The sequence below is a fragment of the Macaca nemestrina genome, chromosome 16, assembly GCF_043159975.1.
Source record: "Macaca nemestrina isolate mMacNem1 chromosome 16, mMacNem.hap1, whole genome shotgun sequence".
Taxonomy (NCBI): domain Eukaryota; kingdom Metazoa; phylum Chordata; class Mammalia; order Primates; family Cercopithecidae; genus Macaca; species Macaca nemestrina.
In genome coordinates this window covers 15,708,872-15,722,492 of record NC_092140.1, presented here as the reverse complement: position 1 = coordinate 15,722,492, position 13,621 = coordinate 15,708,872, and the positions used below count along the sequence as shown (strand labels likewise).

Below are 13,621 nucleotides of genomic sequence, written 5' to 3'. Positions count from 1 at the left end.
TATTCACAGGTAACCATTGTTAACAGCTCTCTGAGACTTTCCTCTGACCTCATTTATGCATATACGGAGGGGATTTTTAAAGTGAATATACTGTATGGACACATCATATTTTTTAAGCTTTTGCTCAACAGTTTGTCGTATCACCACATAACAGCTTACCTCATTTTTTTTTAATTGCCACATACATTCCACAATCCCTATTCCATGCTAATTGTTTTTATTGATTACAAATAATAATGTAAACACTCTTCTACAGGAATTCTGGCTTACCTTGTGTGAATATTTTTATAGAGTAGATTTAAAAAGCAGACATGAAGATCACACCATTGATACAGGATTTTTTTTGTTTGTTTGTTTTTGTTTTGAGACGAAGTCTCGCCCTGTCACCCAGACTGGAGTGCAGTGGCTCAGTCTTGGCTCACTGCAACCTGCGCCTCCCGAGTATCCGGGATTACAGGTGCCCGCCGCCACCACGCCTGGCTAATTTTTGTATTATTTAGTAGAGACAAGGTTTCACCATGTTGACCAGGCTGGTCTTGAACTCCTGACCCACCTGCCTTAGGCTCCCAAAGTGCTGGGATTACAGGTGTGAGCCACCGCGCCTGGCCTGATACATACTTTTAGAATCAAGTAGTCTAGTTGGGCACTTTTTCTGTTCATTTTTCTAAAAAGTAAATATACAAATGTTTTTATATTACGTTATATATACATATAACCCTTTCTAAAAAAATTTTGTTACTCTTTCCCAAATAAGAACTTTTTTACATCTCCCTCTACCAGCATGACATGTTTATAGTGTCTAATTGGTATTCCATCTGTAATTTTTTTCTGTAGCTGACTGGAAATATCGGCATGCAGGATTGATGGCCTTATCTGCCATTGGTGAAGGGTGCCACCAGCAAATGGAAGGAATTCTAAATGAGATAGTAAATTTCGTTTTACTTTTTCTTCAGGATCCTGTAAGTACCAGTAAATATATGATTGAAAATGATTAGTGTTGTAGCTTCAGGTGGAAACCTTATTGCTTTTACTAATGAAAGGGAACGTTTTCCAGCATCCACGAGTGAGGTATGCAGCCTGTAATGCCGTGGGACAGATGGCTACAGATTTTGCACCTGGTTTCCAAAAGAAATTTCATGAGAAGGTAAGTAACAAGTCCTCAGACACTCAAATCAGACTTTAGGAAGAGGGGTGGACATTTCACCATATATGCTCACTTGGTTTCATTTCACAGGTGATTGCAGCTCTGCTGCAGACCATGGAAGACCAAGGCAATCAACGTGTGCAGGCCCATGCAGCTGCTGCCCTCATTAACTTCACTGAAGACTGTCCCAAGTCACTACTTATTCCATACTTGGATAATTTGGTGAAACATCTGCATTCCATTATGGTACTTAAGCTTCAAGAGGTAAGTTTTAAGATCTGTAGGCTGCCTTCTCTTTGTAGATTAATTTGGTTTGATTTGATGGGTAAGAACTGGAGAAAGAGGGACTTGCAGCCTGACCATAAAGAATATAAAGTAAAAAAACCAAGGAGGATGTTCGGAGTTGTGGAGTGATGAGTAGAAAAATTCAGATTTGACCAAAATGTGGATTGATAACCGAAATTGGGAAAGATACAGCTAAAGGTCAGGTAAAATCAGTATATGGATCACCCTGAAAATAAGGCAGAGAAATTTTTGAACTCTGATTTATGTAAAGTGTGAAAAACCATTCTATGTTCTTAAATGCTGCAGGAAATCATCATATGGTAAGAAATTAGTGTAGTAGCATTGGGTGAGGCATACACAAAAAAGAGAAGATTTAAGGCAAGACCATCACACTGTCATTGTCCAGGAAGCTTAGATAGTAATAGTGGAAGAGGTGATTCTGAAAGACATTTCATGGGAAGCATTAACAGTTTGTTTCTGGCAGTTTTAATTTTAAAAGATGAAAGGGCCAGGCACGGTGGCTCACCCCTGTAATCCCAGCACTTTGGGAGGCTGAGGCAGGTGGATCACCTGAGGTCAGGAGTTCGAGACCAGCCTGGCCAGCATGGTGAAATCCCATCTCTCCTAAAAATACAAAATTAGCCGGGTGTGGTGGAACACGCCTGTAATTCCAGCTACTCGGGAGGCTGAGACAGGAGAATCACTTGAACATGGGAAGCAGAGCTTGCAATGAGCTGAAGTGGCACCACTTGACTCCAACCTGGGCAGCAAGAACAAAATTGTGTTTCAAAAAAAAAAAAAAAAAAGATAAAAGAATAAATTTTAAAATGTTGACTATTCTAACCAAAGTGACAGAAACACAGAAGTTGTAGAAACAAGATCATTTTTGAGTATCCAAGTAAAAATGATTGTAGTTACAGCTGAAGGAAGGGATACAACCTGAAAACAATTGAAGGATGTTAGTCCAGCACAGTGCATGAGAGATGTAGATGTGAAAAGCAAGGATTTTAGCCCAGTTTGTCAAATGCAATGAAAATGGATTACTGTTATAAAAATGAAATGAACAGAAGGCATAGAAAGGCATAGAAAATAGAAGATATAAACCTACTCTCAAATTGCTGTGAAAGTTTCTAATGCCCTCAGTGCCTATACTTAATATGAACTGGTAGCAAATAGTTAACAAACCACAGTTTGCATAGCACTGGTGATTGGTCAGAGAGCAAGACAAACAAGAAATGCAATGTCTCAGAAGCCAAAGAGAGAGGACTTAAAAACAAAGGCCCAAGTGCTCACTATCAGATGACAGCAGACTAAGAATATGATAAAAGAAACATGCACGTGCCCGAAGGCAGACCGAGGTGGACACCAAGTTGAAGGCAGATAGGTTGGTTGGTTAAATCAGTAATGGATGGATCCAGCGTGACTTTACAGGTTTGGGTGGGTGGCTGTGGTGTGAGAGGCCCTGTGTACCCCTGCCCTTCCTTCCTGCAGTGAGGCACTATGTGGGTTTTTAAAGATAAGTGGAAGGAGTTGTTGGGATGGGATGATAGGAGGACAGTGTTCATGAGGAAGAGTTGTATGAAGAGAAGGTAGCCTAGCGGAGGAGGAAAGACATTTCTCTGAGGCCAGCAGCACAGTCCATACTAAACATGGAGCAGAGGTTGAGATGCAGAAGCAGGAAGTGAGAGAACTTCCTGAAGACATGGTTGAATGTGTAACACAAGGTAAAGAACTCTGCTGAGAGTGTGGGTGTAGTTGATGGGAGGAATTATGAAAATCTGAAGTAGTAACTGGGTCGGGTTCATATGAGTCAATAAATATTGTATTTTATTCTTTAATTTATTTTGACATGGAGTCTTGCCCAGGCTGGAGTGCAGTAATGCAATCTCTGCTCACCGCAACCTCTGTCTCCCAGGTTCAAGCAATTCTCCTGCCTCAGCCTCCCAAGTAGCTGGGATTACAGGCGTGCACCACCACACCCGGCTAATTTTTGTGTTTTGAGTGGAGACAGGGTTTCACCATATTGGCCAGGCTGTTCTTGAACTCCTGACCTCAAGTCATCCACCTGCCTGGGCCTCCCAAAGTGCTGGGATTACAGGTGTGAGTCACCATGCCTGGCTTCCTTTTTTTTTTGTTTTTTTTTGTTTTGTTTTGTTTTTAAGATGGAAGTCTTGCTCTAGTCAGCCCAGCTGGGATGCAATGGCACAATCTTGGCTCACTGCAATCTCTGCCTCCCTGGTTCAAGCAATTCTCCTGCCTCTGCTTCCCTAATAACTGGGATTACTGGGGTGTGCCACCACACCTGGCTAATTTTTATTTGTTTGTTTATTTATTTATTTATTTGTTTGTTTTTTTAGAGACAGGGTTTCACCATGTTGGCCAGGCTGGTCTTGAACTCCTGACTCAAGTGATCCGCCCTCCTCAGCCTCCCAAAGTGCTGGGATTACAGAAGAATTATTTTAAAATATTGCTGGTGACAGGACAGGCCCAGCAGCAGATAGGTAGTAAGCATTTGTTACTAGCTGGGTCAGAGAACACCAGGTCTTTGGTGCAGAGAAAAAGGTCATCTCATCTGTTTCAGCAAGACAGATGCAGGAGAAGGCAGCAAGTTTCCTTGGTGGGATCTTCTGGGGAGGGGGTGGTTAGAAGATAAAGGAAGGGGCCAAAGAGGGAATTTTCTTTATGACATAATAAGACAGCACAAAATATAAGTAGAGGAAATCAGTGAAGAAAAAAATGAGTATGAAGTGTAGGCATTAAAGTTGATGAACACAAAAATTTTGAGTCCATATCTATACTCAAGAATAGCTGTGCTTTGAGACAAGACAAAAATGAGTAAGGGGTATTGTGTTAACAGAAGACAGAAAAAAAACTCACATAAATAGTTCAACATAAATTCTTTTTATAAAAATTTCCTCCAAAACCTGCAGTCTCTGCTTCTGGAGAGGTGGTCTCATTCTGCTGTTTCAGAAAAGCATTCAAGAACTTGAAGGGAGTAGTAATTGTAAATTTAAATACTTCTTCCAGTTTTCCTTTGAAGTAATCATTTGTGTGTCTTCCTTCTAGCTGATTCAAAAAGGCACCAAGTTAGTTTTGGAACAAGTCGTGACATCCATTGCGTCAGTTGCAGATACTGCAGAAGAAAAATTTGTCCCCTACTATGATTTATTTATGCCATCACTGAAGCACATCGTTGAGAATGCGGTTCAAAAAGAACTGAGGCTTCTGAGAGGAAAAACTATTGAATGCATTAGCCTCATTGGTCTGGCTGTTGGGAAGGAAAAAGTAAGTAATTTCTATTATGTTGAATTTACTGTATATAACTTGGCTGTGGAGGCATTGAGAGTACTAGAGGGATTTTTTCCTTCTGATAAATGGTTTTCTGGATGCTTGTTTTTTTTTCCTTACTCCTTTCACATTGCTCCTGTTTTATATACAAATTAATTCCTGCCTTCATCTTTTCATTGTTTGGTTTGGTGTTTTTTGTTTTGTTTTGTTTTTGAGACCAAGTCTCTCTCTTATCACCCAGGCTGGAGTGTAATGGCACGATCTTGGCTCACTGCAACCTCTGCCTCCCAGGTTCAAGCAATTCTCCTGCGTCAGCCCCCCAAGTAGCTGGGATTACAGGCACGCGCCACCTCTCCCAGCTGATTTTTGTGTTTTTAGTAGAAGTGGGCTTTCACTATGTTGGCCAGGCTAGCCTTGATCTCCTGACCTCAAGCAATCAGCTCACAGGTGTGAGCCACCGCTCCCAGCCCGTCTTTTCATTGTTAACATTAAGGTTTCTTTTTAGCTCAGCTGTGCTCTTGATGCCTCCTCCTTTCCCCTCCACACACACTGTATCTCATGGGAGGTGTGTGGAAATCAGTATCCATGTTAGTTCCCTTTAAATGTGCGCTTGGAAACATGTCGCTTGCTTTCCTATTAATCTAAAATGCATCAAATGTTCTCTAAGAGAGAAATCTATGCATATATATCTTCAGAAAATAATTACCAAGGACCATTGGCCAATGTGTTTCTCAGCCAACATCTCAGAATTGTTCAAGCTAATGCAAAAGAAATTTCTCTGTCATTGAACCCTCATGTTCTGACCCTCAGAATTATCAGGGAACCTCTGTCTTGCCTTCTTCAAAACCAGCATCAGTATTAATTTATATTTGGAACTGGTTTCTGTGAGACACTGACCACTAAAACATTGGTATGTTTTATACCAATAAAATACTTCTGTGTCCCATACTCTATATATCTGGCTTTCATTTTCTCTTTAAAACGCTGCCTGTCTGTACAATGGAGATTACCAGAACTGCAAAGAGTTAAGTGAAAATCATAGACAAAATTTTATGTAGTGAATTCTGTAAACAATCCAAAATTTTCTTTCTGAATTTGAATTCAGTTTTACTGCTTGAAATGCTTAAACCATAGACTAACACCTGATGCCATTAGAAGTACCTTTATACTGTAGTCCACTGCCCTTCAGTGGAAAATATATTTTTCTAGAAAGTGAACTAAATCTGTCACAATATTGATGAGAATTTTTCAATATGATAGTTTTATCTATGGAGGTTATGACCTATGTGGGCAATGTAGTCAATTTTTTGGCAATGCTTTGCTAATTAAGAAACAAAATTCGGTAGCAACAAGTGTCTGTCTACGTATTTTCCTCTAGTTCATGCAGGATGCATCAGATGTGATGCAGCTATTGTTAAAGACCCAGACAGACTTCAATGACATGGAAGATGATGATCCTCAGGTAAGTGGTCTTAATGCGTTTGCCTTGATCTGCTAATGAGTTGTGGACAGCACACGGTTCAATATATTTAAAACAAAAGGAGTGATAGGTTTCTTGACATTCTGTCAACCCCTACTAGCAGAGACATTCTTCACTGATTTTCCTTCTGTTTCTCAAGCCACTTTTTCTAGTCTGTTGTCGGTTGCTCTTGCTTTCTCTGACTCTCGAGTTTTGGTGTTAGTGAGTTCTGTCCAAGGCTCTCTTATCTTCTCACTCCCATGGAGCAGTGTCACTCATAGACATGGCTTCCAGTTTCCTCTGTATGCTTGCAACTTTCAGATCTTCAGAATTGAAGTTTCATTTCTCCAGCATGTAATAGACATCTCCATTCAGGTGTCTCCTACCCCTTTGAAGTCTGCATGACCTCCCTCCCCTGGCAGAAAATACAGAACCCAAGAATCTCAGGACACACTGCTTGCCTCTCTGCCTATGAGCAGACAAAGGCATTTCATTAGGAGGAACCCCTGCCTCTCGACACATGTACATACACACATAGGTATATACACCCAGCTAACGCTTGCTCACAGTTCTTATCCTTTACAAGATTTTCCTGATCTGGTCAGTCTCAATGGTGGGCAGTTCCAGCACTGTGTTATAGTAACATCATAAATGTTTGTCATAATCTTGATGGTATTCCCAATGCCTGACATAAAACAAGGCACTCCGTAAATAATTGTTGAATTAAATTTTGACTTTACATAGCCACACTGTATTAGTTTAAACAGGAAAACATATCATTTTGCAGAGAAAGCGTGTTTTGTTGTTGTTCGCTTTCTTTGCAAAATGACATACAAATATACATGTATGTTTTGTATGTACCGAGATAACAGGCAGGAGGGATACTTAGCAGGCTGCTGACAGTAGGGAGGCTGAGGGGACTGTAAGCAGTAGGGAGGGTGGTAAGGACAAGGCATGTTGCTCACCTTTGTATCAGCCAGCATGTAGTTTCATGCCTGGCATGTGAGAAACACCCAGTACCTATCTGAAGAGTGGGTGGACTTTTACATATGAAATCATTAAGAGGTGGGGCATGTGTCTATCCATGCTTAATAAATAAAATAGGTAGGTGGATGACAGATACTGGGATAAGAATCACTTTCTAGGTTGCAGGGATGGTGAATGGAACCAGATTCTCTAGGTAATTTCAGATGATGAAGTCTGTGTAAACACAGTAATAGGAGAAGAGGTGTTTTAAATATACTCAGCCACTTAACGAGAAAATTGTAACAGCTAAGGGAAAAGGATGTTTTGTTTCTTGGGTTTTAATAAATGTTTAATGAATGGAGTGGCAGGCAATAGGGATACAGAGTCAGATAAAATACATTTCTGTCTTCAAAAAATTTGTGACTGGGAGTTGACGAAATGTTTGGCTTTGTTTAGGTGATTAGTTTCATTTAGGTGATTCAGATGCTAAGAAAGAAAACTAGAATCACTTACTGAAAGTAGAAAGAAATACCCAAGGTTCTGGTCTTTGTCTTTTGCCTCACCTGCTGTCCATATCCCAGTGTAGGGTGAGTTCACAGGGATTTCATTATTGATTCTGAACCTTTTAAGTATATAACCTTTAGAAATGCTCTTATTGCTTAAGTACTGTAAACGTATCAATAAAACATTATTTCTATGAAATAAGGAAATGACTTTATCACATTTACCCATTGGTTTTTAATCTATTTTTTTAATTTTAAATTTTTTCCCCAGATCTCTTACATGATCTCAGCATGGGCCAGAATGTGCAAAATCCTTGGAAAAGAATTTCAGCAGTACCTTCCAGTGGTTATGGGGCCTTTAATGAAGACGGCTTCAATTAAGCCTGAAGTAGCCCTTTTAGATAGTAGGTGTCTTTAGAAGGACCTATCGGTTGCAATAGTTCTCTCTTTGTTATTATTTGTCATATGCATTTGTTTTCTTTTCCGTTAATAGCCCAAGACATGGAGAATATGAGTGATGATGATGGTTGGGAATTTGTGAACCTTGGAGATCAGCAAAGCTTTGGTATTAAAACTGCAGGACTAGAAGAAAAATCAACTGCTTGCCAGATGTTGGTAAGAGAGCACTATTTTTACTAAACTTTTGTTTTACATCTTATATTTATATACATTTTATATGAGTGCTTTTAATAGCTGCTAAAGAAATTACTTTGGAGAGCCAGGAATATATTCCTTAAAAAGCAAAGTTTTCTTTCCATTTTAAAGAAATCATGTGGATAAACCTTTCATTATCAGTGCTGTTTTAAATAGCAAAAAACAGCAAATAGCCCAAATTCCTGTTAGCGGGAAGACGAATGATAAATATACAGCCATTACAAAGAGTTTAGAATATAAGCTACACAAGGGAAGGATTTTTGTTTGTTTTGTTCTTAGTCTATAGTAGGTGGCCATGAAATATTTTTTAAACAAATTAACAGAAGTGTGTTCATGCTATTTAATGTAAAACAAAACTGGTATGATTTCAATTGTGTAAAAAAATAGATACAGCAGGAAAATCAAAATGTTCAGTTATTATCCCTTATGGTGCTTATGGTGTGCGTATGTGTATTTAGTTCCTAGTTTTCTTTATAAGCATGCGTTTTAAAGTGAAGGATAATACTTTATTTTATTTTATTTTATTTTATTTATTTATTTTTGAGATGGAGTCTCTCTTTTTCACCCAGGCTGGAGTGCAGTGGCATGATCTCGACTCACTGCAACCTCCATCTCCGGCGTTCAAGTGATTCTCCTGCCTCAGCCTCCTGAGTAGCTGGGATTACAGGCGCCTGCCACCACAGCCGGCTTTTTTTTGTATTTTTAGTAGAGATGGGGTTTCACCTTTTTGGCCAGGCTAGTTTTGAACTCCTGACGTCAGGTGATCCGCCTGCCTCGGCCTCCCAAAGTGCTGGGATTACAGGCGTGAGCCACCGCACCTGGCTAATACTTATTTTTAAAGTTAGATTTTAGAAATTATGGTATATTACAAATTTAGCAGTTAAGTAAACCTAAATAAAAGTTGCTTCAATTTTATTTTGTATTTATATTACATGTTCTAATTCATTTAAAAGTATATTTCTTATTGTCATCTACAATACTTAGTATCTATAAATTATAAACACTTTGGATTTTTGTGGGTTTTTTCCCCTCTCAACTGGAGAGCAAATACAAATAATAACATCTTAAAATAATCTTTAGATGTAGTAGAAGAGAATGAAACAATTAGGTTTTTTGGGGTTTCTTTTTGCTTTTTGAGACGGAGTCTCACTCTGTCGCTCAGGCTGGAGTGCAATGGCTTGACCTCAGCTCAGTGCAACCTCTGCCTCCTGGGTTCAAGCGATTCTCCTACCTCAGCCTTCTGAGTAGCTAGAATTACAGGCGTGCACCACCACGCCTGGCTAATTTTTTGTATCTTTAGTAGAGGCAGGTTTTCACCACGTTGGCCTGGCTGGTCTCGAACGCCTGACCTCGCGATCCGTCTAATTCTGTCACCCAGGCTGGAGTATAGTGGCACGATCCCAGCTCAGTGCCACTTCTACCTCCTGGGTTCAAGCGATTCTCCTGCCTCAGCCTCCCAAGTAGCTGGCGTTACAGGCAGCCGCCACCATGCCTGGCTAATTTTTTTATTTTTAGTAGAGATGGGATTTCACTGTGTTGGCCAGGCTGGTCTTGAACTCCTGACCTCGTGATCTACCCGCCTCGGCCTCCCAAAGTGCTGGGATTACAAGCATGAGCCATCGGGCCCAGCCATGATTTTTTAAAAATACAAAATAACAGAAGCCTGTTTGCTACACATTTACAAAGTAAATGCTACAATTAACTGATGGGTTGGGGAAGGGGTGATGTATCTTTTAGAATGATTTTTCCTCTAATAAGTGATACATTTTGTTCGATGTATTGGCTAAAACTTGCTGAATAGAATATGAATGATTCCAGCCTTGGAAAGACAATGTATATGACAATAATTTCCTTTTTTTTTTCTTTTTGTCACTCACCAATACTACAATCATTTCATGACCCTTTTAATACTCTTTTTAGTTGGAAGACTAATTTGACAGTTCTACATGCAGCTTTAAATGTAGTTCTAGTCAAAGTACAACCTCCTATGGTCCTTAATGATTTTGCTGTTTGTTAATATTAATGCTTGAAAACTAACATGAATCTTTATTTCCTCCCAATACTTTGGTTACAGGTTTGCTATGCTAAGGAGTTAAAGGAAGGCTTTGTGGAGTACACCGAACAGGTTGTCAAACTGATGGTCCCTTTACTGAAGTTTTATTTCCACGATGATATCCTACAACCTTTGAATACAAAACGTGTAGATTTAGTAAAGTTGTTTCTTGGAGTATTAGACAGTGTTCACTGAAGTAGACATCACCATGATTGTATTTGCACTAACTGTGCTTCAGGGTGATAAACTCGGTCCTCTGCGTGTGCCTTTGTTTCCACTTGTGCCAAAACATGAAAAAGAAAATGTCACCTATCCTCTGTTTGTCAGCTTTCTGTGGCCCACTTAAGGATTTAAGGATAAATAATTAGCAAATGATTAGAATTATATATAGTTGCTACTTTCCTCAAATATCTTTTGGTAAACGTTAAGAAAATAAGAGTTTTATTTTAAAAGATGGTGTCTCACTCTGTCACCTAGGCTGGAGTGCAGTGGCGTGATCAGGACTCACTGAAACCACAACCTCCCAAGTAGCTGGGACCTACGTGCACAACACCGTGCCCAGCTATATTTTTATTATTATTTTGTAGAGATAAGGTCTCCCTGTGTTGCCCAGGCTGGTCTCAAACTCCTAGGCTCAAGCAATCCTCCTGCCTTGGCCCCACAAAGTTACGGGATTAAAGGCGTGAGCCACTGTGCCTGGCAAAGACCTGTCTTAATAGATTAGAGAACCAGCGATATAGTCAACTTTCTGTAGCAGTGAGAATCCTCCATTTCCAATGTGGATAGCACCTTTGGGGGAAACGTCGCTTGGTACATCTGCATTCTCTTTTGAGACAGAGTCTCACTCTGTTGCCCAGGCTGGAGTGCAGTGGCACGATCTCAGCTCACTGCAACCGTCACCTCCCAAGTTCAAGTGATTCTTCTGCCTCAGCCTCCTGAGTAGCTGGGATCACAGACATGTGCTACCATGCCCAGCTAACTTTTGTTTTTTGTTTTGTTTGTTTGTTTTTTGTTTTTAGTAGAGACGGGTTTTCACCACGTTGGCCAGGCAGGTCTCGAACTCCTGACCTCAGGTGATCCACCCTCATCTGCATTCCAATATCCTTCTTAACATAATAGTAGTTGTAATTAATATTTTCTGGTACATTTTTATGTCTTTACACACAAGAGAATGTTAGAGCCCAGACACAAACCCCGATCTCTCTGACTCCAAAGCCCCTTTGTCATCATTCCTCTTACGATATCCTATAGTGGTGTCCTTTACAGAAGACAGCTTTTACCCCACAAAGACTTACTTCCCAGGATGCCAGAGGACAAAGTGAAATTGCATTTAAGAGGAAGTTATCAAGACCTTATTTTGTAAATGAGATTAGATAGGGAAAGACAATTTAATCTTTATTGAAAACTGAAAAGGCCAGCATAGGAAGAGGTCCTCGGTAGTTTTTTTCAGGGAAATGCTTCAGTTGCATTTATTAGAAACATACTACCTGAGGTTTTGAGGTGGGTACACCTTGAGGCATGCTAATGGTCATGGGTCCTTTCATAGTCATTTTTGTATTTTGGTTTACATTTGAGCAGTAGGCAGCCCTTCACTGCTGCTGGACTTATTCCTGCCACTATTATAGGTGACAGGAGACGGGAGGTATGTCTTTTCTATTTTTATACATGCTTTATATTTAACACAAGCTCTTGGATATCTTAGATAAACAGAAGTTGCCTAGCACTCCTATTAATGCATTGAACCCTTTAACATTTAAGTGAAATAATAAACAGTCTTTTGAGGTTCCTTAACAATGAAACGTGTTCGAGTGGCAGCAGCAGAATCCATGCCTCTTCTCCTGGAGTGTGCAAGAGTCCGTGGTCCTGAGTATCTCACACAGATGTGGCATTTTATGTGTGATGCTCTAATTAAGGCCATTGGTACAGAACCAGATTCAGACGTCCTCTCAGAAATAATGCATTCTTTTGCAAAGGTGAATATTTTTCTCTTAAAAAATATGTATAAGGTAGTGTGTTCATTTATTAGTCTTGCTAAAAGTTTAAAAAAAATTTTTTTTGAGACAGAGTATTACTCTGTTACCCAGGCTGGAGTACAGTGGCACAGTCGCAGCTCACTTGAACCTTCGCCTCCTGGGTTCAAGCAATTCTCATGCGTCATCCTTCCAAGTAGTCGGGATTACAGGGATGTGCCACCACACCTGCTACTTTTCGTATTTTTGGTAGATGTTCCCCAGGCTGGTCTCGATCTCCTGGCCTCAGGTGATCCTCCTCGGCCTCCCAGAGTGCTGGGATTACAGGTGTAGGCCAGCTAAATAAATTTGTATATGCTGTAGTGTATGATTTTTTAAAAAATAAAAATGTTAAATTTTTTGTTTTAATATTTTGGTATTATTATGTTTCTTTTAAAGAGGGTAAATTTGCCTTGGAAGGGCAGTATAGGTAGAGGGAATGATACAGACAACAGCACGAAAGCATGCATTCTTTGGAAAAAGAGAAGAAATTCTGAATAGTATTTTAGTCTTGTACTTAATAATCCAACTACAGAAGCTTGGGTATCATCTCTAGTTTCTGTTCTTTCTACTTTCCTCAGTTCCTCTCTGTTTTTTTTTCATTGCCCCATCTCTTTCTCATGCCGTTGAAATAGCCCTCTTGGTCTGCTCCAGATCTCTCCTCTCTTTTGCTCTCAGTTCGTTCTGCTTTCCTCAAGCACTGCCTTGCTCTTCATTGAGTCACTTCCTTTCTCATACAGTGTCATCCCATTTTGCACACCTGTAGTTTGCTCCAATCTTGATTGAAGATTTACAATTTCTCAGCATCTTTATGTATCCTTATTTACACTCTTGTAATTCAGAATTCCTTCTGTTTTTCCGAAGAAAGCATGCTTCCATACCTTTGCCTATATTATTTCTTCTACCTCTAATACCCTTCCTTCCGTGTTCTTGTATGTTGTGTGTACCAAGTATGGATATAGCGGTTGTGTTCCTTAGGAGCTGGTGTGTGTGTATGCATGTGTGTGTTCTATCTTTGAATCGTCAGTACCTGGCATGATGCCTGGCACCTAGGTGTGCTCAGTAATGTTTAAAAGAAAATGTTTTTTCTAACTCCAATCTCTACAATGCTGTCATTCTAACAAATACAAGCTAAGCATATTTAAATAACTAATCTTTCAGGATCTGAACTGTGTTCATTTTTCCGTATGATTCTTAGTGAAGTTTAACTTTAGACTTTCAACACCCCTAATCTTATGGATTGTTTTCTTTTCTCAACCT

General features: G+C 39.8%; 1 protein-coding gene across 4 annotated transcripts in view; it reads left to right on the top strand.

Moving 5' to 3' along the window:
- Positions 1–13,621, top strand: part of LOC105477635 (importin 5) — a 67,610-nt gene that overhangs the window by 47,603 nt on the left and 6,386 nt on the right. For all 4 annotated transcript variants that reach the window (XM_024791526.2, XM_011734202.3, XM_024791528.2 and 1 more), the window contains 9 exons: positions 835–959; positions 1,055–1,144; positions 1,235–1,408; positions 4,496–4,714; positions 6,096–6,179; positions 7,917–8,049; positions 8,139–8,260; positions 10,374–10,470; positions 12,153–12,325. In XM_024791526.2, coding sequence (XP_024647294.1) covers positions 835–959; positions 1,055–1,144; positions 1,235–1,408; positions 4,496–4,714; positions 6,096–6,179; positions 7,917–8,049; positions 8,139–8,260; positions 10,374–10,470; positions 12,153–12,325 — 1,217 coding nt within the window. The remainder of the gene's footprint in view (positions 1–834; positions 960–1,054; positions 1,145–1,234; positions 1,409–4,495; positions 4,715–6,095; positions 6,180–7,916; positions 8,050–8,138; positions 8,261–10,373; positions 10,471–12,152; positions 12,326–13,621) is intronic.